General features: G+C 44.9%; 1 protein-coding gene across 7 annotated transcripts in view; it reads left to right on the forward strand.

Moving 5' to 3' along the window:
• Positions 1–26,589, forward strand: part of LOC120050033 (DENN domain-containing protein 5B-like) — an 85,168-nt gene that overhangs the window by 22,303 nt on the left and 36,276 nt on the right. For 4 of the 7 annotated variants that reach the window (XM_038996630.1, XM_038996632.1, XM_038996631.1 and 1 more), the window contains exon 2: positions 23,960–24,019. The exons of the other annotated variants lie outside the window; for them this stretch is intronic. In XM_038996630.1, the coding sequence (XP_038852558.1) occupies positions 23,960–24,019 (60 nt within the window). The remainder of the gene's footprint in view (positions 1–23,959; positions 24,020–26,589) is intronic. 7 annotated transcript variants of the gene reach the window in all.

Genomic DNA, 26,589 nt, shown 5'->3' on the forward strand with positions numbered 1-26,589 from the left:
GGGAGAGAGAGATGGGGAGGGAGGGAGAGAGAGATGGGGGATGGGAGGGAGAGAGAGATGGGATGGGAGGGAGAGGGAGAGGGAGAGAGAGGGAGAGAGAGAGAGGGAGAGGGAGAGGGAGGGAGAGGGAGGGAGAGAGAGATGGGAGGGAGAGAGAGATGGGGAGAGGGAGAGGGGGAGGTAGAAAGAGAGAGATGGGGAGGGAGGGAGGGAGAGAGAGATGGGGAGGGAGGGAGGGAGAGAGAAAGAGAGATGGGGGGAGGGAGAGAGAAAGAGAGATGGGGGGAGAGAGAGAGAGATGGGGGGAGGGAGAGAGAGAGATGGGGAGATGGAAAGCGAGAGAATGAGGCGGGTAGAGTGCACAAGAGGGCACGGGCAGTGCAGGAGATTAAAAGAGCATCTAGGCTTGTGATGAAAAATAACATTGAGGAATAGCTTTTTGTCTTCGTGCAAGCCCCAGTCTTGGTTTGATATATCCTGTAGTAAACAGTCAGTCAGTAGCAGTGTCTGGCAGCACAGATTAACTTTAGTCATTGGGTTCTATTTTTACTCACATTGGTCTTGTCTCATGGCACACTATTCCCTAAATATTGCACTACTTTTGACCAGGGCCCATATGACTTTGGTCAAAAGTAGTGCACTTTATCGGAAATAGAGTACCATTTGGTATGTGGACATTCACACTGCTGGAGGACTGTGATTGTATGCTGCTAAAGCTCTTTTCTGTAACAGCTCTTTTCTGTAAAGAAAGAAGCTCCTATACCGTGAGATGAGTTTGGTGTTGAGGAGTTGGAGTGGAGTTTATAATGAGAACGCTTCCATTGAGAAGAGGAAAGTAGGAGGGAGGGGTTGGATGGAGTCAGTTTCTTTTCTCCTGCTTCTTAGAAATGTGTTTAATCTAGTAATAAACCTAAATCCATGAATTGCGAGACTTTAGAATGATTCGGTATTTTCCTATCTGAAAAATGTACTGGACAAAATCTGACGGAGACGTTCTCGGTTGATTTCATTCTGAGTTCAGTTCAAATATCTCGCTGCTATAGGCTCTCCAAACCACCTGCTCTCCATTGAGAGGGAATTGGCTGGAGTCTGTAATACTCAGCTGTTAAAATGAGAACGGATTGGAGTGTTGAGATTGTGAATGAACAGTAGTAGCTACTTTATATGTGGATGGGTGTAATCTCCTTCCAGCTGTTAAACATTTATCAGGGCACACACCAATGTCATTGTGTGTTTTCCTGGATGAAACACAAAGTGTAAATCTCTGTTCTCTGAAAGCCTAATTTCCCCACCAGGGAAATAAGCTCTTTTGTTGTACCTAACTCTGCTCTTCTTTGCTTAATTTGTGTCCGTCTGTTGGCCGCACTGACCGAGCTTGTTACAAAAGGCACTTTGCGTTAGATACCCTGGCTGCATCTGTGATGATATAGACAGTAAACGTCCGACTGACTACCTAGAGGCAATCTGTCCATGTTCTCTGTAGTGTTAAATTCTAATTTTCAGAGTAAATAACTCGCGGACACTAGAGAAGCTTAACCAAGTTTATTTCTTCCCAAAGGGTCGACACAGCTGTAATTCAGACACAGACATGACTTCCCCCGTGGTAGTATTCATACCCCACTTTGGATGGAGTCTCCTCCTCATCGCTAAACATTGCATCATTCTTGCTAAGCAGGGAGCTAAGTGATATGAGCCTTCAACGGTTTCTCCCCTTATCAGTACTACTACATGCGATCGTGTTCCCTGCACTCAACACATTCCAAGCTTAGTTGCACCCGCTATATACCTTCCTCCTACAACCCTTAACTTCTGGTGTATACCTTCTAAACCTTAGCACTCCATCAGTGACATTAATAAGTACATTTCATATTCTCAAAACCCAAGATTAGTCAAACTATTTTATGTGCGTTTCAGTTTGTCTTTGTGATGGCCTTGTTTTTATGTTTTATATGCTGTAGGTTACATGTAGATGAATGTTACAGTAGATCATAGCAAAGGGCTGTACTGAACTATTCAGAGTGAACGTAGATTATTCCCATACGTTAAGGTTAGGGTTAGGGGTGGTGCTGTCTGTTATCCTTTGATAGTATTCATTCTAGTGCTTGTGTAACATGGATCAAGTCAACCCTCGACCCTCAATGGATCATCAACACTAACCACTACACCAAATTACTTTCCACCCAGTTCAGCAGCAACCGTTCTCTTCATGTAAGCCTTGTTATAGGGTCCATCTTTTGACCAATGGGTAAAATTGTGTAGATAATCCTCTAAGAAAACCAATGGCCCAAACTTTGTCTCCTATCATAATCCATTCAAAAGTTATTGGAGTTGTTACCCTTGTAGGATGGCCAGTAGTGCTGAGCGATTAACCAACATACCATTTTTTTGGGGGGGGGGGGGTGTTATTAAACAACCATTTGACCGACGTCTGTTCAATTACTTGAATTCCATTTAGTTCAGGTTTTTCTGGGCCGAACGCGTCGTTTCTCTAGGGAGAAATCAAATAATTCACGAGAGAGTGGGACGCTGAGCTGAAGGGAGTTGTAGTTTTCATTTAAGCAAATATGTTCAGTCAAGTTCAGCGCAGAAACGTGGTAATTAACTACTATGACCATAATCCATTGCGCCTCTCTGACAGAGATGGATACACTTGTAACCGCCTGCTACATTAGGTTAGATTCACACAGACCGCATGAGAGAGGGAAAGTACACAACACAACGACGAGAGAGAGGGATAGAGACAGTTCGTGAAAGTATGCCTTAGCTACTTTGAAAAACTAGTAAAATGATGGTCGGGCAGCTCTGCAGCATGCTTAGGCAGGCTAGCCCAGCTAAATAGGATGACTGAAGACAGTAAAGTATGGGGAGCAGAGAGAACGTGGTCTGGCTGACTGCTGCTGCTGCCTGAACAGAGATGAGATGATGATGGAATAAAAAATAATCAAGTTATTAAGTAAAAACAAAATATTTTATTATTTTATAGTAATTTCCTATTTTGCGATTGCTGTCTACCCGATGTGGACCTGATGGAGACAATGGAATATTTTCAATGTTTTGGCAATTGAATGTAAAACATTTTTTTTGCATTTGAATTTCCATAAATTTTTGTCATTATTTAATAATGCAATTAATGTTTTAAAAAATTATCGAAACAGAAATCAAAAAAAATTATTGAACCAAAAACGAATTGACTTTAATAAGCATTAATCAATGGAGGCTAGATGAAAAAAGTGGTAAAAAATTCTGAAAATTGCATTCTGTCAGCTAGGCTGGATTCTGTGCAATAATTAAGGCTAATGGCTACCTGACAGGCTCAGTTTCTCATTGAACTCGCCATCTTTCTTCTCGATTCCGCAGGACAAAAAACAATATAGAGGGAAGATGGAGACATGTAGTATTTTCATATTTTAATATACACGTTTCATATTAATTCTAAAGATTTTTCACGAAAGCTACCTTATCTCTGTGAAATTGTATTTTTTTATATATATTTTTTTTTAAATGTCAACGGAGCACTGAGGATATACCAGTCATTTTATTTTCAAAGCCTTTTACATTTAATTCAGCTTGTCGTGCTAATTTAGCTTTTTGCGACACTTTGAAACAACTTCGAAGACGACGACCACTAAATGTAAAATCCTCAAAAGTTGTTTATGAAAAACCTGCACTGCTATATCAACAGAGCTCGGTGCTTATTATCGGATGTATTAGGTTACGGAATAATCATATTTGTCTTGGTAAAATGTATTTTATAACATAAAGTACATTTTCACAACCTACTTGTTAGGCTATGGTCTGACATGTAGATAGTGAAAGCAGGAAGCTTGTAATGGAGACAGATGTACTGTTGTATGAGATCTGATGGGGCCTCGGTGAACGCAGAGCTCCACGCCATGGTGATTGATGAAAGGTGTCAGTGGCGTTATGATGGGGGAAATCCAGCTGTATTATCTTACAGCTCTATCTGGTGGGAAGGATGGTGATGGTGGCTTGTTGTGCTGGCTCGTGGAGGATGATGTGCTGAATTACAAATGGTTCCGGTTCTGATTTCTGAAAGCCTTAATCCATCCACCATTATTTAATCTCTTTTCTCATCTATTTTCTCTTTTTTTCCTCTCTCAGCTTTCCTTCACATCTTATCCATCTGTAGTCAAGTTGTACGGTGGATGTTGTCTTTATACTCCACTGTTGAGGCCTCAATCTGTGAGAGCTGCTCTATGTAAAGTGGCATGCTATTTCAGCTTGTTGCAGGATGTTGCTATCCGTGCCAACAGATGAACACACAGATTGTTAATTTGCATGTTGCCTTAGAGACACACACACACAGTTGCTCAGGTGTCGTTAGGGCTCAGTGATCTGTTTCCTCTCTGGCCATCTGTAGCAGTAAGCATCACCAGATAGTTGTGGACTGTTGACATTAAACAAGGGATTCTTTGTCTGTTTGTATAAACATTTAGGGGTGAACAAATGATTTACCCTAATATGTCGCTGGAGAAGAAGACAGCCGATTGTGTTTTTTTGTTCGTTGATTTGCATTGTTTGTAACTTATTATTTATTAATTTTTTGTACATAATGTTGCCGCTACCGTCTCTTATGACCGAAAATAACTTCAAGACATCAGGACTGCGATTCCTCACCACGGACTAGCAGAATCATTTTTTTCCTTTCATGACTCTGAAGAGTCCGACGCGAAGGATACACTTCTTCCTCGGGAACAGGCCCCGATCACCGTGATCTGTGTGAAGAGGAGGCGGAGAAAGAGGGGGCAAAAGTCCGGCTGCCTTCTGAGAATTCGTTTGGCGATCGAATAAACCCCCACTTCCCTCGTTCTGCTAGCAAACGTGCAATCTTTGGAGAATAAAATCGACGAGTTATGCGGAAGATTAATCTACCAACAGGACATTAAAAACTGTAACATCTTATGCTTCAAGGAGTCGTGGCTGAACGACGACAATATCAACATACAGCTGGCTGGTTATACGATGTACCGGCAGGATAGAACAGCTGCGTCTGGTAAGACAAGGTGTGGCGGGCTATGTATTTTTGTAAACAACAGCTGGTGCACGATATCTAAGGAAGTCTTAAGCTATTACTCGCCTGAGGTAGAGTATCTCATGATAAGCTATAGACCACACTACCTACCGAGAGAGTTTTCATCTCTATTCTTTGTAGCTGTTTACATACCACCACAGTCAGAGGCTGGCACTAAGACAGCATTGAATGAGCTGTATTCCGCCATTAGCAAAGAAGAAAACGCTCACCCAGAGGCGGCGCTCCTAGTACTTCAGGGACTTTAATGCAGGGAAACTTAAATCCGTTTTACCAAATTTCTATCAGCATGGTAAATGTGCAACCAGAGGAAAAAGAACTCTGGACCACCTATACTCCACACACAGAGAGGCATACAAAGCTCTCCCTCGCCCTCCATTTGGCAAATCTGACCATAATTCTATCTTCCTGCTTACAAGCAAAAATTAAATCAAGAAGCACCAGTGACTAGATCAATAAAAAAGTGGTCAGAGGAAGCAGATGCTAAGCTACAGGACTGCTTTGTTAGCACAGACTGGAATATGTTCCGGAATTCCTCCGATGGCATTGAGGAGTACACCACATCAGTCATCGGCTTCATCAATAAGTGCATCGATGACGTCGTCCCCACTGTGACCGTACGTACATTCCCCAGCCAAAAGCCATGGATTTCAGGCAGCATCCGCTCTGAGCTAAAGGCTAGAGCTGCCGCTTTCAAGGAGCGGGACTCTAACCCGGAAGCTTATAAGAAATCCCACTATGCCCTCCAGCAAACCATCAAACAGGCAAAGCATCAATACAGGACTAAGATCGAATCGTACTACACTGGCTCTGATGCTCGTCGGATGTGGCAGGGCTTGCAAACCATTACAGACTACAAAGGGAAGCACAGCCGAGAGCTGCCCAGTGACACGAGCCTACCAGACGAGCTAAACTACTTCTATGCTCGCTTCGAGGCAAATAACACTGAAACATGCAGGAGAGCACCAGCTGTTCCGGAAGACTGTGTGATCACACTCTCCACAGCCGATTTGAGTAAGACTTTTAAACAGGTCAACGTTCACAAGGCCGCAGGGCCAGACGGATTACCAGGACGTGTACTGCGAGCATGTGCTGACCAACTGGCAAGTGCCTTCACTGACATTTTCGACCTCTCCCTGTCCGAGTCTGTAATACCAAAATGTTTTAAGCAGACCACCATAGTCCCTGTGCCCAAGAACACTAAGGTAACCTGCCTAAAGGACTACCGACCCATAGCACTCATGTCTGGTCATGGCTAGAGCCGCTTTAATTTGCATACCGTTTCAACATATCCACAGCTGATGCAATCGCTATTGCACTCCACACAGGTGTTCCTTTTGTCCAAGTGGGAAAAGCCAGTGAGAATGCTATTCATTGACTACAGCTCAGCGTTCAACACCATAGTGCCCTCAAAGCTCATCAATAAGCTAAGGACCCTGGGACTAAACACCTCCCTCTGAAACTGGATCCTGGACTTCCTAACGGGCCACCCCCAGGTGGTAAGCGTAGGTAACAACACATCCGCCATGCTGATCCTCAACCCAGGGGCCCCTCAAGGGGGCGTGCTCACGACTCCAACACCATCATTCAATTTGCCAATGACAGAGCAGCGGTAGGCCTCATCACAGACAACGACGAGACAGCCTATAGGGAGGTCAGAGACCTCTCAACGTGATCAAGACAAAGGAGATGATTGTGGACTACAGGAAAAGGATGACCGAGCACGCCCCCATTCTCATCGACGGGGCTGCAGTGGAGCAGGTTGAGAGTTCAAGGTCCTTGGTGTCCACATCACCAACAAACTAACATGGTCCAAGCATACCAAGATAGTCGTGAAGAGGGCACGACAAAACCTATTCCCCCTCAGGAGACTGAAAAGATTTGTCATGTGTCCTCAAAGTTCTACAGCTGCACCATCGAGAGCATCCTGACTGGTTGCATCACTGCCTGGTATGGCAACTGCTCGGCCTCTGAACGCAAGGCACTACAGAGGGTAGTGCGAAAGGCCCAGTACATCACTGGGGCCAAGCTTCCTGCCATACAGGACCTCTATACCAGGGAAGGCCCTAAAAATTGCCAAAGACTCCAGCCACCCTAGTCAGACTGTTCTCTCTGCTACCGCATGGCAAGCGGTACCGGAGCACCATGTCTAGGTCCAAGAGGCTTCTAAACAGCTTCTACCCCCAAGCCATAAGACTCCTGAACATCTAGTCAAATGGCTACCCAGACTATTTGCAGTACCCCCTCTTTACACCACTGCTACTCTTTGTTGTAATCTATGCATAGACACTTTAATAATTCTACCTACATGTACATACTACCTCAACTAACCAGTGCCCCCCGCACATTGACTCTGTATCGGTACCCCGCTGTACAGGTAATGTCGGAAGTTTACATACACTTAGGTTGGAGTCATTAAAACTAGTTTTTCAACAACTCCACACATTCTTGTTAACAAACTATAGTTTTGGCAAGTCGGTTAGGACATCTACTTTGTGCATGACACAAGTAATTTTTCCAACAATTGTTTACAGACATGTTATTTCACTTACAATTCACAGTATTAAAATTCCAGTAGGTCAGAAGTTTACATACACTAAGTTGACTGTGCTTTTAAACAGCTTGGAAAATTCCAGAAAATTGTCATGGCTTTAGAAGCTTCTGATAGGCTAATTGACATCATTTGAGTCAATTGGAGGTGTACCTGTGGATGTATTTCAAGGCCTACCTTCAAACTCAGTGCCTCTTTGCCTGACATCATGGGAGAATCAAAAGAAATCAGCCAAGACCTCAAAGAAAATTGTAGACCTCCACAAGTCTGGTTCATCCTTGGGAGCAATTTTCAAACGCCTGAAGGTACCACATTCATCTGTACAAACAATAGTACGCAAGTATATAAACCATGGGAACATGCAGCCGTCATTACCGCTCAGGAAGGATCTTTTCCACAGTAAAACGAGTCCTATATCAACATAACCTGAAAGGCCGCTCAGCAAGGAAGAAGCCACTGCTCCAAAACCGCCTTAAAAAAGCCAGACTACGGTTTGCAACTGCACGTGGGGACAAAGATCGTACTTTTTGGAGAAATGTCCTCTGGTATGATGAAACAAAAATAGAACTGTTTGGCCATAATGACCATCGTTATGTTTGTAGGAAAAAGGGGGATGCTTGCAAGCCGAAGAACACCATCCCAACTGGGAAGCACGGTGGTGGTAGCATCATGTTGTGGGGGTGCTTTGGTGCAGGAGGGACTGGTGCACTTCATAAAATAGATGGCATCATGAGAAAGGAGAATTTGGTGGATATATTGAAGCAACATCTCAAGACATCAGTCAGGAAGTTAAAGCTTTGTAGCAAATGGGTCTTCCAAATAGACAATGACCCCAAGCATTCTTCCAAAGTTGTGGAAAAATGGCTTAAGGACAACAAAGTTAAGGTATTGGAGTGGCCATCACAAAGCCCTGACCTCAACCCTATAGAAAATGTATGGGCAGAACTGAAAAAGCATGTGCGAGCAAGGAGGCCTACAAACCTGACTCAGTTACACCAGCTCTGTCAGGAGGAATGGGCAAAAATTCACCCAACTTATTGTGGGAAGCTTCTAGAAGGCTACCTGGAACGTTTGACCCAAGTTAAAAAATTTAAAGGCAATGCTACCAAATCCTAATTGAGTGTATGTAAACTTCTGACCCACTGGGAATGTGATGAAAGAAATAAAATGTGAAATAAATCATTCTCTCTACTATTATTCTGACATTTCACATTCTTAAAACAAATTGGTGATCCTAACTGACCTAAGACAGGGAAATTTTACTTCCAACATCAACTGTATATTGTCTTGCTATTGGTATTTTTACTGATGCTCTTTAATACTTGTTACTTTTATCTCTTATTCATATCTGTATTAAGTAAGCATTTCACTAAGGTCTACACCTGTTGTATTCGGCGCATGTGACTAATACAATTTGATTTGATTTTACCCTACCCACACACTCTCTCTCTGTCTCGTCCTCTCTCTCTGTCGCTCTCTCTCTCTCTGTCGCTCTCTCTCTCCTCTCTCTGTCGCTCTCTCTCTCCTCTCTCTGTCGCTCTCTCTGTCTCCTCTCTCTCTCTCTGTCTCCTCTCTCCTCTCTCTCTGTCTCCTCTCTCCTCTCTCTCTCTCCTCTCTCTGTCTCCTCTCTCCTCTCTCTGTCTCCTCTCTCTCTCTCTCTCTCTCTCTCTCTCTCTCTCTCTCTCTCTCTCTCTCTCTCTCTCTCTCTCTCTCCTCTCTCCTCTCTCCTCTCTCCTCTCTCCTCTCTCCTCTCTCCTCTCTCCTCTCTCCTCTCTCCTCTCTCTCTCTCTGTCTCTCTCTCCTCTCTCTGTGTCTCTTGTCTTCTGTCTCCTCTCTGTCTCTCTGTCTCATCTCTCTCTCTCTCTCTGTCTCTCTCTCCTTCACTTTTCATTCTTACATTTTAAGGCCACAGTATGAGGACTAGGGCTGGAGGGCCTTATGCAACTGTCCATATTCACCCTCCCTCCATCAAGGGCATTTCAATCACTCTCTCTCTCCTTTCTCACTCATACCACATCTACCCTTTTTCACTCTCTGTAATAAAAGTGACCCTTCTCTCTCTCTCTCCTTTGGCATGAAATTACCTTAGCATTGTCTGTTTGTTGTCAATCAACTCATATGTCCACTCCTCTCAACATGCAGGAACACCTCTCTGAGGTGGCCATGGGGCTTCTATTGGGGCGATGCAATTAAAATGTGTTTTTAGGTTGAAACAGGATGTAACCTCACTTCAACCAGGGCCATTAGTCTCTTAACAGAGCGTCGGGATGCGTAACAGGTTGCCATGGTAACCAAAGGCTTTTAAGCAAAGCATATTATGCCGTAGGGGTAGATGGGTTGTTCGGTAGAGAGAGACCCCACCCCCTCCACCACTATAGTCCCATTCTCACTCTGCCTAGGCCTAATTATATTTAGGTCATTTATGTTGGCTGTCAGTTGTTGGCCTTTTGGAAGCATCGAGGCAGCAACATATTTGACCCTTTATGCACACACACATTCACGCGCACACAGCCACACACACAAAACACATATTTCTCAATGCACAAGTATAGTAATTTTAAGAAATAGTTTCCTTTCTTCAGAGCCCTCACTGACACCACGCACAGCTCTTAGAGACAAATGGATCAAACATGGCCGCCGCTGGCATTCAATGTGCCTGTTTGTGTGATCTCAGCCCTTGTTGGTCTGATAGGGGCTCTTAAAAAGCTACAGAAGGCTCTTCTTACATGGTCGTGCTGCATGGACGTGTGTACAGCACTGTGGTGAGGAACTAGTCTACAGAAGGCCAAGCCAAAGCCTTATCTGTGGATATCAAAGGAGACTGAGAGAGAGATTCAGATGTTTAGTTCCTCTCTCTCTTCTACGCTCTCCCCCGCTCTCTCTCGGTCTTCCTCCCCCTCTCTCTTTTTCTCCCCCATCTCTAACTGATGACAGTTCCCTCTCTTCAAGTGCCGAGGGCCAATCTGCCTCTGAGGAATTGACATGTGCTGCCAGTGACAGTTTTACCACCGTTATATTTTTTCTTTTATTAAAATAAAGTGATCATGAACAATCTACCATGTGATTACTGGCGTAGAAATATAGCAATCCTTTACATCTGAATCAAAACCTCCCATCTGCCATTATACTGTATATCCTATTTTTTTGCCAGAAAGACTGTTTATTTTGCAGGAATGGCATTGCTAGGCTTTTCGTGGGCAAGATAATGATAAAGATAAACTGAAGGGAAGGGAAATGTTTATATGGAATGTGGCTGGCTGTTTGTGGCTGGTTATTTTGGGGTGGTGGAAACGTCAGGCAGGCTGGCCGAGTTTGCCCCTGGAGGTTTGAGAGCTGGCACTTCTCCCCAGTGTACAGTACACTGAACTCTACAGCTGTTTTCTCACTCTCTTCTTTATCTCTCTCTTTCGCTTTCACTCACTCTCCTTTGTTCTCCCTACGTCTATCCCTCTGACATTTTCATCCACACACTCCCTCATTCTGGTCTCCTTTTGCTCTGGGCTCGTCCTCTAAGGCTCACTCCCTCATTCTGGTCTCCTTTTGCTCTGGGCTCGTCCTCTAAGGCTCACTCCCTCATTCTGGTCTCCTTTTGCTCTGGGCTCGTCCTCTAAGGCTCTCTCGCTCCCTCTTTCTTTTTCTTTCACATTCCATCTGCCATTTCACTTGCTTGCTCTCTGTATTTCTCAGTCCAACAATTCCACCCTCCCTCTTCGGTGTTCTCTCCTCCTGGCAGGCTCTCTCCTTTCTCCTCGCTCTGTCTTTCGACAGGAGGCTGGGTCAGTCAGGCTGCACTCTACTGCAGCTGTCTTCTACCCCTGTGGAAATAAACATTTGGATGAACCTACATGAACGTTTTATATAAACCCTACAAGAACCTACTGAACCCAGATGACTCTTCTAGAGGAACACCTGGCCACCTGAATACACTCAGCTTGGTGGACACCGAGTAAGCTCAGACCAGTCATCATCGTCATCGTTTTCATCACCTTGTTATTGCACTGCTACCATGAAAACAGCTGTTAGTACTGCCCTCATTCAATTGCTTAATTATAAGTTTCTCCTGCCCTCAAAACATAATTAGGACAGGTAGCTAATAGCCGTCCTGCTACAGTTTTCTCCACAGGTCAGTTTGTTTCCCCCTTTCATCAGGTATCACTTCTAGGATGGGTAGATGTTTTCTGTCTATCTCCTGCTTCATGTTCACTCCCCAGTGCACCGCTGACAAACACAGGACTGCCTGTGTGTGTGTCTCAGACTCCAGTGATGTTGCCCTGCAGTGCTAAACCCCTCCTGGAGTGTCTTACTTTTATTTATATCCGTTTATCACTCCTGAAACAGCCTGTACTGCCCCTCGCACGGTGTTAAAGCCGCCAGCATGCTGGGAAATCCTAATCCCAGTTGCATATACCTGCCATCTGGGGCAAGATGCAAGAGTAACAGGCCTGTCATTATGCAAAATAGTCTCGTAACTTTGTTTATAAGGGAAGAATCGGTGTCTGAAACTGAAATTGTCTGAAACTGTGTGCTGCAACCACCATGAATTACAATGGTGGAGCTGTGGAGTATCAACTTTAAGGTTTCTCTGTTCTGTATCTCCCTCTAAAGTAGGGTTGGAATTGCTAGGGTCCCCACGATACAATATTATCACATTAACTGAGGTGCCAATGCGATATGTATTGTGATTCTCACAATTCTATATGTATTGCGATTCAATACTGTGATTTTTGGGTTAAACATATTGCTCACCGTGTCTGTTGCAGAGAGCCCTGAGAAAACAAGTTTTGATCAGTCATGGAAATAAAAGTGTTGAAAAAGCGAATTGGGAATGGGGGGGATACCTAGTCAGATGGACAATTGAATGCCTTCAACTGAAATGTGCCTTCCGCATTCAATCCAACCCCTCTGAATCAGAGAGGTGCGGGGGGCTGCCTTAATCAACATCCACGTCTTCGGCGCCCGGGGAACAGTGGGTCAACTGCCTTGCTCAGGAGCAGAACGACACATTTTTACCTTGTCAGTTCGCTCCCTATTTAAAACGAAGATGGAGAACAAGCTATTGTTGGTGCAGCTACAGTAAACTAGCGCCAAAATAATATTGTGTCGTTGTCAAAGCGATACGATATATCGTCAAAAATAATATACAGATTTGTAACTGTATCGATCTTTTTTTTTTCCTCCAATACTTTTAAAGCTCCATCTTTCTCTCCCTTCCCTCCCCTCTCTCTCCTAAACGAGCAGGGCTGATGATGCTGTTGTGTCATGGGGAAAGAACGTTGGACAGGTTCCACTGTGGTGAACCCAGCTTAGCAGGGATAAAAGATCTGTTGCAGAAGCTTTTCCCCCCTCCTAAATCCCACATCACAAACATGTGTGCCATATTTTCCCCTCTGTTTTGTTCAGATCCATCAGTTATTACAGGGTGTGGAAATGCGTCTTATGTTGATTAATGGTTTGTTCTTTCCTTTGTTTTGTGATGATTGGTATACCTATAGTCTAAACAGTGTTTATTAAGCTGCACCTGCACTCACTCCCTTCCTCAGCTACACCTCCACATTTAGCATAGGGATCAGCAACACCTTCTAATTGACCTGTCATAGGATCATGTTACAGTGAGTCATTAAGCTGGGATAACTCAACCTGGCTCAACGAAGGACCCCTGGGAGAGTGATGCATGTGCCTGAATAGAAATGAGTCGTCCACACACCAGCTCCTTTCCCCCTTCTTTTCTCTCGCCTTCTCCTCACCCTCCTCCCACTAACCCAGGCTCGCATTTCTCTTTCCCTCCGTTTTAGCCCTGTCCTCCCTCCCTCCCTCTCTTCTCTCCCCCTCATGGAGAGAGGGGACAAAGCAGTGGCTGAGAGAATGACTGAGTGGTGACAGCACCGTACTCGGGCCAATAGAGTGCTGAATAGGGCCATCAGAGCCAGGCTAATCTGGGCTGTGACACATGACCATTGTGACAACACACACACACACACGCTGCCACTGACAAACAAGCAAGCAGAAAGCAGATGTACACTCACACCAACGTATTCATGCACACGCTGTTCTTCTGTCTCACACTCTCCCACACACACATCCAGCCCAGCACATCAAGACCCCTCATGTAAAGATCATTCATGATAATTAAGAGACTACAAGGTGACGACCCTGCCCCCTACCCGTTTATCTTGTTGCCAGGAAACAGATGTGGTGCTGCTCTATTGCTGGTTTCACTGTAGCACTGCCAGTCTTGGTTGGGTGGGTTCAGCACTGTTGCACTGCCAGTCTTGGATGGGTGGGTCCAGCACTGTAGCACTGCCAGTCTTGGATGGGTGGGTCCAGCACTGTAGCACTGCCAGTCTTGGATGGGTGGGTCCAGCACTGTAGCACTGCCAGTCTTGGATGGGTGGGTTCAGCACTGTAGCACTGCCAGTCTTGGATGGGTGGGTCCAGCACTGTAGCACTGCCAGTCTTGGTTGGGTGGGTTCAGCACTGTAGCACTGCAAGTCTTGGTTGGGTGGGTTCAGCACTGTAGCACTGCCAGTCTTGGTTGGGTGGGTTCAGCACTGTAGCACTGCCAGTCTTGGTCGGGTGGGTTCAGCACTGTAGCACTGCCAGTCTTGGTCGGGTGGGTTCAGCACTGTAGCACTGCCAGTCTTGGTCGGGTGGGTTCAGCACTGTAGCACTGCCAGTCTTGGTCGGGTGGGTTCAGCACTGTAGCACTGCCAGTCTTGGTCGGGTGGGTTCAGCACTGTAGCACTGCCAGTCTTGGTCGGGTGGGTTCAGCACTGTAGCACTGCCAGTCTTGGTTGGGTGGGTTCAGCACTGTTGCACTGCCAGTCTTGGTTGGGTGGGTTCAGCACTGTTGCACTGCCAGTCTTGGTAGGGTGGGTTCAGCACTGTTGCACTGCCAGTCTTGGTTGGGTGGCTTCAGCACTGTAGCACTGCCAGTCTTGGTTGGGTGGGTTCAGCACTGTTGCACTGCTAGTCTTGGTAGGGTGGGTTCAGCACTGTAGCACTGCCAGTCTTGGTCAGCACTGTGGGTGGTGTGGTTGGAGGTTGTGTGTGTATGTGCATTGTACATGATCGTGTATGAGAAAGTGTGGCTTCATTCGCCTGTCTTTGTATCTCTGTATATATGTATATATGTGTGTGTGTGTGTGTGTGTGACTGTGTGTTCATTAGTGTGTCTGTGCGTGTGTGTGTATCCTGACTAGGCCCAGTGCCCAGCCTGAACAGGTGCTGGTCTGGTGCATACTGGAATGTGTTCAGAAGCCCAATGGGAACAGGGCCAGCACTGCAGGAGGCAGCACAGCTAACTTTTAACACTGAGCTACTGTTCCTAGCTGGGGCAGGAAAATATTAGTCAAATCATGACATGTTACTAGCTATAATCATACCATTTTATTAGTCTTGCAATTGTATTAGTCTTAAATCGTGACTTAAAGCTTTATCTTTTTCATTTTACAGCCTGTACATATCTCATATTTTGTCCTATGAATTCTTTGTTCCTACTTTGTCATTTTACAGGCTTCATTCACTGATGATAGTGGCATAATGTATTCAGGAGACACTCTGATATGGAGATGCTTTTTGAAGTTAAAGTCTAGAAGCCAATGGGATTGTCTGTCATGATGGACCCTACTGCAGAATGTCACATCTATCCATTCATAGTGCTGGCTCCCGTCTCTGTCAGGGCTGGGAGACGATCGGGACAGACTGTTGTCAACCATCCACAAAGCAACTCTGTCTACTATGATCCCACAGAGCTGATTCATCCCAATGACACACGCATGCATGCATATACAGACATGCACGTACACACACAGAGACAGACACACACACACACACACACACACACACACACACACACACACACACACACACACACACACACACACACACACACACACACACACACACACACACACAATGGCTACAGCCACACAGAGACAGACACACACACACACACACACACACTGGCTACAGCCACATCTAACAGACGCCAACTCTGTCATGGCAACAAAGCCTCTGTCATTCTATGTGGCTGCCATCCCCAGCTGCATGTATTGTCTACTATAGTCTCCCTCAGTATAGCACGTATGAACACCCTGCAGCCCAGCCTGCTGAATACAACACATGTATTATACATCACCGTCTGGAGCTACTGTGTGTGTGTGTGTGTGTGTGTGTGTGTGTGTGTGTGTGTGTGTGTGTGTGTGTGTGTGTGTGTGTGTGTGTGCATAGTGATGGGTGTGAATGAGACTTTCTGATTGTATAGATGAGCTGCTGTAATTGGCCAGTGTTTTGGGTGCTGATGCTGAAGGGGGAGATGGGGTCTCCCTCATAATGAAGGAGAATATGTGCGCGTGTGTGTGGCTTTAGTTGTTTATGGATGGAAATAATTACCACAAATTATAATGTGTGTCATGGAGGGACAATATGAGAGGGAGAGGTTGGGAGAAAGAGGAGGGAAGGAATAGAGTGGGAGAGAGAGAGAGAGGTAGGTAGGAAAGAGAAGGAATGAGAGAGTGTGTTGGAGAGAGAATGGCTTTTGCTGCCTTTGATAGGCCATGAAATGAATGAACACATTGGATAGAGTTCCATGACTTCATACCTGTCAATGGAATTCAGCTCATCACAATTACCGGTAGATAGGTGTGAAAATGACACTTTCAGAAGTGCCTGAATAAGGGAGGCTACTTGTCTTGTTTTAAAGGTGTTGTCGCTTATGAGTGTTTGAGATGGTAACCTGTGTGTGCTCCTCTGCACTACTCCATCCAAATCCTTGATCTGTGGTCGGCTCACGTTCTGTCTGTCAGGTGTTCGGGTCTGGCTCTGACTAGGGCTGTTGCGGTGACCGTATTACCACCACACCAGCAGTCATGACCGCAGACAAATTCCCTGTGACCGCTGGTCACGGTAATCCCAATCCAAAACTGCGCAAATGACTGGCGCTGATGTGTAGCCTACCAAACTGGCTAACGGCCCTCGTTAATGGCCTGGTACCAAGCGCTCTAGTGTCCCTATAATCACTCTCTAAACACTTCATGATTGAATTTGAATATTCTGAATGAGGACAAATGGTGATGGGAGTTAGAGGTCCTGTTTCAAAAGGCAAAGAGCGAGCAGCTGTTAGGGTGTAGAGGCCCTGTGTGTGTGTGTGCGTGTGTGTGTGTGTGCGTGTGTGTGTGTGTGTGTGTGTGTGTGTGTGTGTGTGTGTGTGTGTGTGTGTGTGTGTGTGTGTGTGTGTGTGTGTGTGTGTGTGTGTGTGTGTGTGTGTGTGTGTGTGTGTGTGTGAGAAACACACAGGATGGAGGGAGAGACTGCAACTTCTGTTGACTCGGGCTAGACTAACTACTTGCTCGTTATTTGTCATCCCTTCTGATTACAGAGTACCTGTCTTGACTGAATCAAACCGAGAGAAGCTAGCTAACTAGGCTAATTGAGGCTAGCCATAATGACTTCTCACCATCCTACAGTTATCCTACACACAACAACTCCATTCAGATTATAGTGTAAATAGCAGCCTACCTGTTGGCTTTTGGTCGTTGTAGCCTTTCTTTCTCATTTCACTTTTAATTCTGTCATTTTAATTCCATTTTCCATTGATAAACTATCTCTTAACCTTCTTACTACACAAGCAGAGCAGCAATGGAATTGTCTCTGTCTGTCCGCTGGAAGCGCAACCATCAGAGCGCATGCCTTTATTAGTCACATCATGCAGTACTTGTGGTTTTCTAAGTGATTTCTAAGACATTCCCAGGTTTATAGGCCTATCACAACTAAATAAATAATAGATTTTATTGTGATGGTGATATTAAATATATTATATTAAATGGATTTATTTGTCTTTTTAAAATGTCGATGTTCAAAAGGCGCCTTAAACATGTTGATGTTAATTAACGGTCAATTACCTAGGTCGGACTGCTTTGATCACTGTCTGTCATTGCCCCAAATATCGTACACACACATTGTCAAACACACACACACAGAGTAGAAGGCATGGTTTTGGCTTGGTTTTGGCTTGCGTTGACTGATCAGAGCTCAAATGGATGTAGGATTTCAATGTATTATATCCCATGTCTCTTTTTTGTGTTCCTGAATTATACATCCATGCATCTCTGTTACACATTCCAGTGTAGTAGATTATCATGATGGTATTTTATAATACATGCACAGCTCCCCCTGTTGTGTGCTATACAGAGACAAATCACAGGCTGTCCTCAGGAATGGTGTGGAACATCCACTGTCTTTATCTGCCCCCTTTGACCTCCCACCTCTGAACTTCAGTCGACCTGTCACACTGTGACAGCAGGGGGAACACTATGATGAATCTCGTGTTTTTTCCCTTCTTATCGCTCTGTATCAAAGGTCATACTGTCACTTATTGTCCTTCCCCTTTCTCTGTGTGTGTGTGTGTGTGTGTGTGTGTGTGTGTGTGTGTGTGTGTGTGTGTGTGTGTGTGTGTGTGTGTGTGTGTGTGTGTGTGTGTGTGTGTGTGTGTGTGTGTGTGTGTGTGTGTGTGTGTGTGTGTGTGTGCGCTTCATTAAACAGTAGCAATCTTCCTCCTCAGCTGGTTGCTCTTTGAGGTAGCAGGTTCCAACAGACACACACGCATACACTTGTACATGTATTGTTTTACAGGACTTGTGATGTAATGGTCTCCCAGGTTTATGGACCATAGCGAGATCTGATGAACACTGCCCAGCCCTGGATCAGAGCGGTTGATGAACTGCCTGACATTAAAGAGATGGACAGCTATAGACTGCCAACCACTACAGTATAATAGCCAGTAAGAGACTGGGGGATGGAGGGAGATGGGGTGTGTTATCTTAGGGGTGTATATAAAGCAGATATGAATTGTGATTTGGATTGTATTGAGTTCACCCATGCTCATGCAAGGTTACTCACCGTGCGAGGTTAGCTTGCTGAACTAGCTTCACTTCATGTCCCAAGCGTCAATCTCTCTATGAGCAACAGGAGCACAGAAAGAGAGCGAAATGTAACTTTCAGTGACTCCATGTGACATGAAGGTATAGTGGAAAACAAGGGGGCTCAACGTAAAGAACAACAGGAAAAACTCTGGTGAACAGGTGTGTGATTCAATCTGCACTGTGTCCTTTGTGTCTGAGAGAGTGGAAGAACAAAGGGGAGCGCGACAGAGAAAGATCAAGAAATTGTGTGTGAGAGAGAACAAGAGACAGAGAGAGGGAGGGAATGACAGAGAGAGAGAATGACGGAAGGGGAGATAAAGAGTGCAATATAGAAACCCAAATCAAAATCAAAGTTTATTGGTTGCATACACAGTTTCGCAGATGTTATCGCAGGTGCTCATTTTATGCCTCGAGCTCCAACAGTGCAGCAATATCTAGCAATACAATAACTATACACACAAAATCGAAAAGTATAAAAAGAACAAGAAATTAAGACATCACACACAAGCTGTGGCCTCCTCTGATTTAAAAAAAAATGAACATATCTTTTTTTGGAATGAGCAGACCGTTTGGCAGTGTGCTGGAGGGTTTTCCTCAGAGGTAATATAGCCTTGGCGTTGTACTATGTATCTAGACTGCTGCTCTTCACTTTTAATGGGACTGCTCTGGTGAGACTAACTGCTTTCCCTGTTCTAGGGGTTGACATGGCAACCAGACACTGTCTGGACTACGGGAGATGAGAGGGGATGTCCCTGCTCTCCTCCCTCTGACTTTGAAGAGGAAAATGAAGAGGGAAAATAAACTGTGAAAACATGTAGTTGATGTGACGTTGAATAAGTGTAGCTGCTATTTTGAACTAAAATGAGCTCTTTGTTCCCAGGAGTAAGTGTGCGTTCGAGTGATGGCAGGTTGAGTGTGATTACGGGATTGTTTGTGTTATCGCTTCAGTCACAGACGGACAAGTTTCTGAGGCTTTCTCCTCAGTTTATTAATTTGTGTTTGTCTGCGTGTGTGTCTATTGTCAGTGTAGCGGGCGACTGAGCTGTTATCTGGTCTGTGAGTCTAAATGAATCTGCATGCTGTGTTTAATCCCGTTAGTCGTGGTCACGGTTCCACTTCTCACGTGAAGCAACAGGACACACACACACAATATTTATCTGCTTGCCTGTTTGTACATATGTGTGTGCTAGGGCTGTCCCGACGAAAAAAAATCTTGGTCGACCAAAACCCGTCTGTTCTTTTGACCAATCGATTGGTTGACATGTTTAAACGTGTACTTTTTCATATATACACACCCTATGTGTTTTTTTATAAAATCAACTATATGCAAGCCTTAACCTGACCCAACTATTCTCCTCCAGCTCCTAATGGCTGGTAATAGGCTACACAAGGAGTTGGCAACATTTCTCATGTGGAATGCTAATTTATCTTACCATTTCTACCGATCTGCATGCCAGTTATGGTTTTCATATGCACATTTTTATGAAACAGTTTAATTTAATTTATAATAATGTCTTGATCTTAGTCATTGTCATGTGGTTTTATAAAAAATTCTATCCAAATCTAAATGAAAATGATACAAACCTAAAAAGTAACTTCTATTGCCATTGCCAACTATGTGAAAATAGCCTACCTGAAGCCAACAAATAAAAATATTGCAGCCTGCAGGTAGAAAATATCCTGATTAAATATGAATATGCTATAAATCGCACGCTGAGTGGTTATCGAAAGGGGGAGCGCTGGGAAGATGTTTCAAATACATTGAGGAACTATTGTGATTCTCAATGGATGTAAAAACAGACTTAGTTTGCCTGCTGTTTGAGGTGAAGAAAACATTACTTTGAGAAGCTCCACAGGTCGTTAGTGGTGGTGCGTTAAGCCAATCAGAAAAACTATCAGATCCCCAAATGAGCACATCGCTATGCCTACATTTGCGCGCAGCCCAGGTAGCCTATAGGCCTACTTCTAAGCGTGCGCATCCTTACTCAACACTGACACGAGCTCTCCAAACAAGACACTGACTAAATAATCAAAACTCGTAAATGTAATGAAATAAACCAAGTGTAGCATTGGTTGTTTCCCCCGCAAACAATGTGTCCACTCCGACAATGAGAACACGTAGACTGGAATAATAATATTGAATGCATTAAAATAAATTACCGTAACCAAAGTACAAACGTAGATTAGAAATGACATGTAATTTAATAAATGTGCGACTGGTGGTAATGGGGGAATTGATATACACTGACAAATCAAATGCAACCAATTCACACAAGGAAGTTGTGAAACAGTGAATGTGCGCACATTGGCAGGAGAGAGAAGTGCATTGTGCATCTGTGCGCATGGTCAATCTGACGTCTGCATTGGCCATGCAGCATTTAGGGTGATTATGGCCTCAGCATAAATCAGGGCGTTCATACTTCTTGCGCTTTGCAGAGCTGTTGTCGAGGACCTGAGTTTGTGTTTATACAGGATGCACCGCCCCCACCTACCGTCAACAAATCATGTCAATGTGGAGCTATACAGAGCCCTCCACATCGTTACAACATTTTGGAGGCACATGGCGATGAGCTTGATTTGCCCTCTGCATGCCTCTGTAGGCTCCGCATTTACGTCACACCCTCCATATGGCGCCTCCTACCACATTTTTGGATCAAACATATTGGCTTTTTCTAGGCCTCCGCAATGGATTAGTTCACTGAAATGGGAGCATATATATATATATATTTATTTGTTACTGCTAGACTCAAACAATCTCTGTCGACCAACAGCCTAACGACAAAACAGTAAACTAATTGAGATTGGTTTTCATTGAGCCTGGTCTCCCAGTAGAATCCCAATAGGACCCCGTAACTCATTCCAGCCCGATGGGTAATCCGCTTAATACTGCTGCACATTGATCCTCATATCATTTCTAATCAGTACAATCACTCACAACTAGCTTTGTATTGGGGACAACAGATCAATTTTGTCTGTGCACGTTTCTGCAAGTGTGTATCCATGTGAGCGTGCATCTCTGTCTGCGTATATGTGTGTACGTTTCTGTGAGTGTGCATGCATGAGCCCTGCCCCATGTAACACCACACAGTGTGGTGCTGACTGACACACACAGTGGCCTGGCAGACACACACACCTGAAGGTCACCATCAGTTACAGACAGGCCTCCCCTTTGTGTTTTTGTGTGTGTGTGTGTGTGTGTTTCTCACAGTGTGTAGTGTGTGTGTGTTTCTCACAGTGTGTAGTGTGTGTGTGTTTCTCACTGTGTGTGTGTGTGTGTTTCTCACTGTGCGTGTGTTTCTCACAGAGTGTGTGTGTTTCTCACAGTGTGTAGTGTGTGTGTGTGCGCGCGCGCCCATGAGGACACTTATCTTCTCTTATCCCAGTTCATCAGCATCATTCTATATAAATCCTCTTCCAGTTCAGTTACAACAGACATCAAAACAACAGATCTGAAGCTGTTTACATAGCAGATTCATGACAGTTTACTCTGTAAATAGAGACTGGGATAAAGAATGTGTCCGCAGCAGAGAAGGACAAGGACATAGAGGGGGAGAGGGAGGGAGAGATAGAAAGTGCCTAGATTGCAGCCTACAAATATGATAAATGCTATGGCATTATGTTACAACGATATAGAGGTATTCGGTTGGCGTGTGCCTGCCTGTATGCGAACATGCTGTAGTGTGTGTGTGTGATCTCCATGTGAGTGTTGCAGAGTCGGGGTTGGAGTAATGATAGTGACTGCTTTAATGTCTTAACAGAGCCCTGTGCTGCTGTCATAAAGCTGTACAACAGGGAGGAGTATGGTCCAGAAAGTGCTAACCTCAGGGTCTGTCATTATACAGCCCCCACACACACACCTGGCCAGTGAACACAATGTGCTGCTGTATTGCTGTGCTATAATCAAAGTCTGGCAGAGAGAGAGAGAGACGCTGTGTCATACTCACCATAATGACCCTTCAGTCTCCTGGGCTTGTGTGTTTGTGGAGCTCGGGTTTTCAGGGCCGATCCCTTCAGTGGAACGAAAACACACACACAAACACACACCGGTGGCTCCACTCTGATCATTGACCTGGTTGGACATGAGAGACAGTCAGAGGTCTGTGGCTTAGTCAGTCAGTCAGTCGTCTGGGAGAGGTTTAATGACTTAGCTAGGGCCTTTCATCTGCAGACCTATGGCTCTGAATGACTCTGCTTGGAATAGGAGAGACTGGGCTGTGCAGTGTGCATGCATGATTTAGGCATGTTTGTGTGAGAGAATGTTTGATAGTGTGAGATTCAAGATGGTGCCGTTTCTGGCGTGTGAGTGTGTGCACTGCGTATACCAAACAGGAACAACTTCCTAATATTGAGTTGCACCCCCCCTTTTGCCCTCAGAACAGCCTGGATTTGTCGGGGCATGGACTCTACAAGGTGTCAAAGGCGTTCCACAGGGATGCTGGCCCATGTTGACTCTAATGCTTCCCACAGTTGTGTCAAGTTGGCTGGATGTTCTTTGGGTGGTGGACCATTCTTGATACACACTGGAAACTGTTGAGCATGAAATATCCAGCAGCATTGCAGTTCTTGACACACGGTGCGCCTGGCACCTACTACCATACCGCGTTCAAAGGCACTTCAATATTTTGTCTTGCCCATTCACCCTCTGAATGGCACACACACACAATCCATGTCTCAATTGTCTCAAAGGTTGAAGAAGGATTTTTAAGCCGTTAAATCCACTTCATCTACACTGATTGAAGTGGATTTAACAAGTGACATCAATAAAGGATCATATCTTTCATCTGGATTCACCTGGTCAGTCTCTGTCTTGGTATATTCAGGAAATCTTCAGGAAACAAAATGTATGGTGGTTCTTGGTTGAAGCTGTGAGTTCTGCTACACCACAGGTCTGGGGTTTGTGCAGGCTGCTTCTGCTTTAACGTTGCCAGAGAATGTCATTCTAATGACACGGTCCAGTCTGCAGCCCGCAGCCAGACAGCCTGCTGCTCACTAACTAACGATAAGCCATAAGCCACTGCACCCTCTGCGCCATCATGTCACACTGTCACTGCAACATGCTAATACATTTACTCTGTCTGTCCCCAGTACTCTCACACACCTGCCTCTCCAGCGTGTCTCTTCTCCTTCACTACCACTGATACATATAAGATCTGGATAGATTGATAATGTATTGCTTATACCCATCAAATGTTGTCGGATCAGTGGTCGTGAAGGAAAGGAAGTGTTTTGAGACTATTGGGACTTGCCATGTTTTTTTCCCATGATGCCATGTTCTGTTTTGATGTGTCTGACTTACGTTTCATGTTCATGCTTGTCTCATTCATCGTGCTTTAATCATTGATTCATTTTGCTTTTGTGTGCTTTTTTTACGTTTGTTTTGACATGGGCTGTTTTTTGTTTGTTTCCTCTGTCCCTTTTCTGCATGTGCCTCCACCATAGCTTTGTACCAATGGCTAGAGGCTGACCGCCAAGGCAGGGACCCCGATACAGCAGCCGCAGGTAAACTCCACCAACTGAATCCCATGTAGGGGTGTACAACTCTCTCTACCTTCAGATACTAACTTGTATAATGTCCCCTCTCTCCCTTCAGTTACTAACTTGCATAGTGTCCCCTCTCTCCCTTCAGATACTAACTTGCATAGTGTCCCCTCTCTCCCTTCAGATACTAACTTGCATAGTGTCCCCTCTCTCCCTTCAGATACTAACTTGCATAGTGTCCCCTCTCTCCCTTCAGATACTAACTTGTATAGTGTCCCCTCTCTCCCCTCAGATACTAACTTGTATAGTGTCCCCTCTCTCCCTTCAGATACTAACTTGCATAGTGTCCCCTCTCTCCCTTCAGATACTAACTTGCATAGTGTCCCCTCTCTCCCTTCAGATACTAACTTGCATAGTGTCCCCTCTCTCCCTCCAGATACTAACTTGCATAGTGTCCCCTCTCTCCCTTCAGATACTAACTTGCATAGTATCTCCTCTTCCTTCATCTCGTCCTCCTCCTTTTTCAGACCCTCCACCTCTCCATATCCATCTTTCCATATATATCTCGCTCTCTCTTCCGGTCGACCCTTCCCCGGTCATTGTATGTGGGTCAGGTTCTCAGAGCTTGTTATTCTGAATCCGTCACTCTCCTCTGAAGTGGGCTGTTTTTACCTTCTTCCTCCTCCTCTTTCTCTTATGAAAGAGTTTTACCAGGCTATTTCTCTCTTCTCTCACTGTTGTTTATGAGAGTGGAGGTTTGGCTTTCTCCTCTCTCTCTCTCTCTCTCTTTCTCTCTCCCTTATTTCACGTGTGTGTCCTGGTTTAACTTTGAGAGACAGAGTGAGTAAGCGAGATGGAGAGAATGAGTAAGAGAGAGAGAGAGAGAGTCATTCGAGAGGAAAGAGGCTTAGGCCCTCTCCTCTGTCCTGTCCACTCCTGTTTGTCTCAGCTAAGGGCCTTAAGAGAGTTTAGTCATCCTTCACTTGCCAGTTCAGATCACTGCACCTCCACACAGACACTGAAACCAGGAGCTAACCCACTGGCACTGCAACCCACAAGTCACCTAGGCAAGAGATGGCAGGATAGTGTGTGTGTTTCGAGAGCAATGGAGATACAGAGACAATATAAGAGGGCAGAGTGCTTAACAGCAGATTAACATCTTGGCATTGTGTTTACATGCTAAAGACATGCTATCCATTTAGCATTGGATATCTGGAAAGTCTAGCGTTGGAAATTCAAAGATTAACACACACACACACACACACACACACACACACACACACACACACACACACACACACACACACACACACACACACACACAGAGAGAGATAGAGACATCCCTCTGGAGGACCGAGGTTATCCAGCTGTAACCTTTGTTTTTTTCTCTCGTCTCTACATGACAGAGTGGGAGAGTGTTCACCAATGCTGCCAAAATGTCAAATTCCATTTGCATTATTCATCTCTTATCTCTCTCTCACACACACACACACACACACACACACACACACACACACACACACACACACACACACACACACACACACACACACATACTGATACAATAACACTAATGCCTAAAGCGTTAACCAAAGCTCTAGCTCACGTCAGCCATCAGTATCCATCAAAGCTGTGCAGGTTAAGGCTTGTCTAACATCTCTACTCTTCCATCTCCTTACATTAACTCAGCAGTGTGTCCCGCATCTCAACTCATTCCTCCCCCACACAGCCCTCACACTCCGGTGATGAACCGCTTGTGTGTGTATGTCATTTCCTTGTTTACTAGTATAGGAGGAGAAGATTGCAATGGTAACTGTCCACGAGATTGTCCCGCTACTACAGCAAACTAAATCAACAACATGTACATCTTGTGTTGTAAACACTGTAACCTTCCGAGCGGTCTTACTGATGGTGATGGACTATTCATCTTACTATCTCTGCAAAATGCACCACATTGATCTGAGATAGTTGCATTCACCATGGGAGTGATCATTGTTGTCACATTTAAAGCAATCACTCTGCTCCTCCCTCCGTTCTCCTCATCCTTCCACGACCCTCTGACCTCGCTCGCATCATCAAAAGGCGCGGAAACGGTCATCACGATCGATACGACCCCGGCCCATCTAATGGTTCTTTTCACTTATCTGAAATCAATGGGGGTTGGTATTCCTGCCTCTCCAGCTCAATACTCTCTCTCTGTAGTATTGGAGACCTGGTCACTCGCAGTTAAATAAATAGTGTGCCTGGATTAGCGCTAAGATTTAATGGCCGACTGAGACTTATTTGTAAACAGAGTTGATTGGAAGCAACAGTCAACAGTTGGACAATCATGATTATGGCGTGTTAGTTTTGGTATTGAACCCCAACAAAGAGACAATGTCTGTAGTAACTAGGTCATCTGATTCCATGCTAGGAAGCGTCAGAGAAGGCCCACGGTAGTGAAGGAAATGGATAAGACTCGATTGCACACATCTTATTACTGCTTAGCTAAACTAAGCTAATGACACGGTCCCAGCTGCTCCTTGCTCAGTGGACCTGATGTTGTAGTCAGTGCAGCTGTCTGACACATGAGCCAACATGGTCCTGCTTAT

This window comes from Salvelinus namaycush, chromosome 6, assembly GCF_016432855.1.
Source record: "Salvelinus namaycush isolate Seneca chromosome 6, SaNama_1.0, whole genome shotgun sequence".
In the NCBI taxonomy this organism is placed as follows: Eukaryota; Metazoa; Chordata; class Actinopteri; order Salmoniformes; family Salmonidae; genus Salvelinus; species Salvelinus namaycush.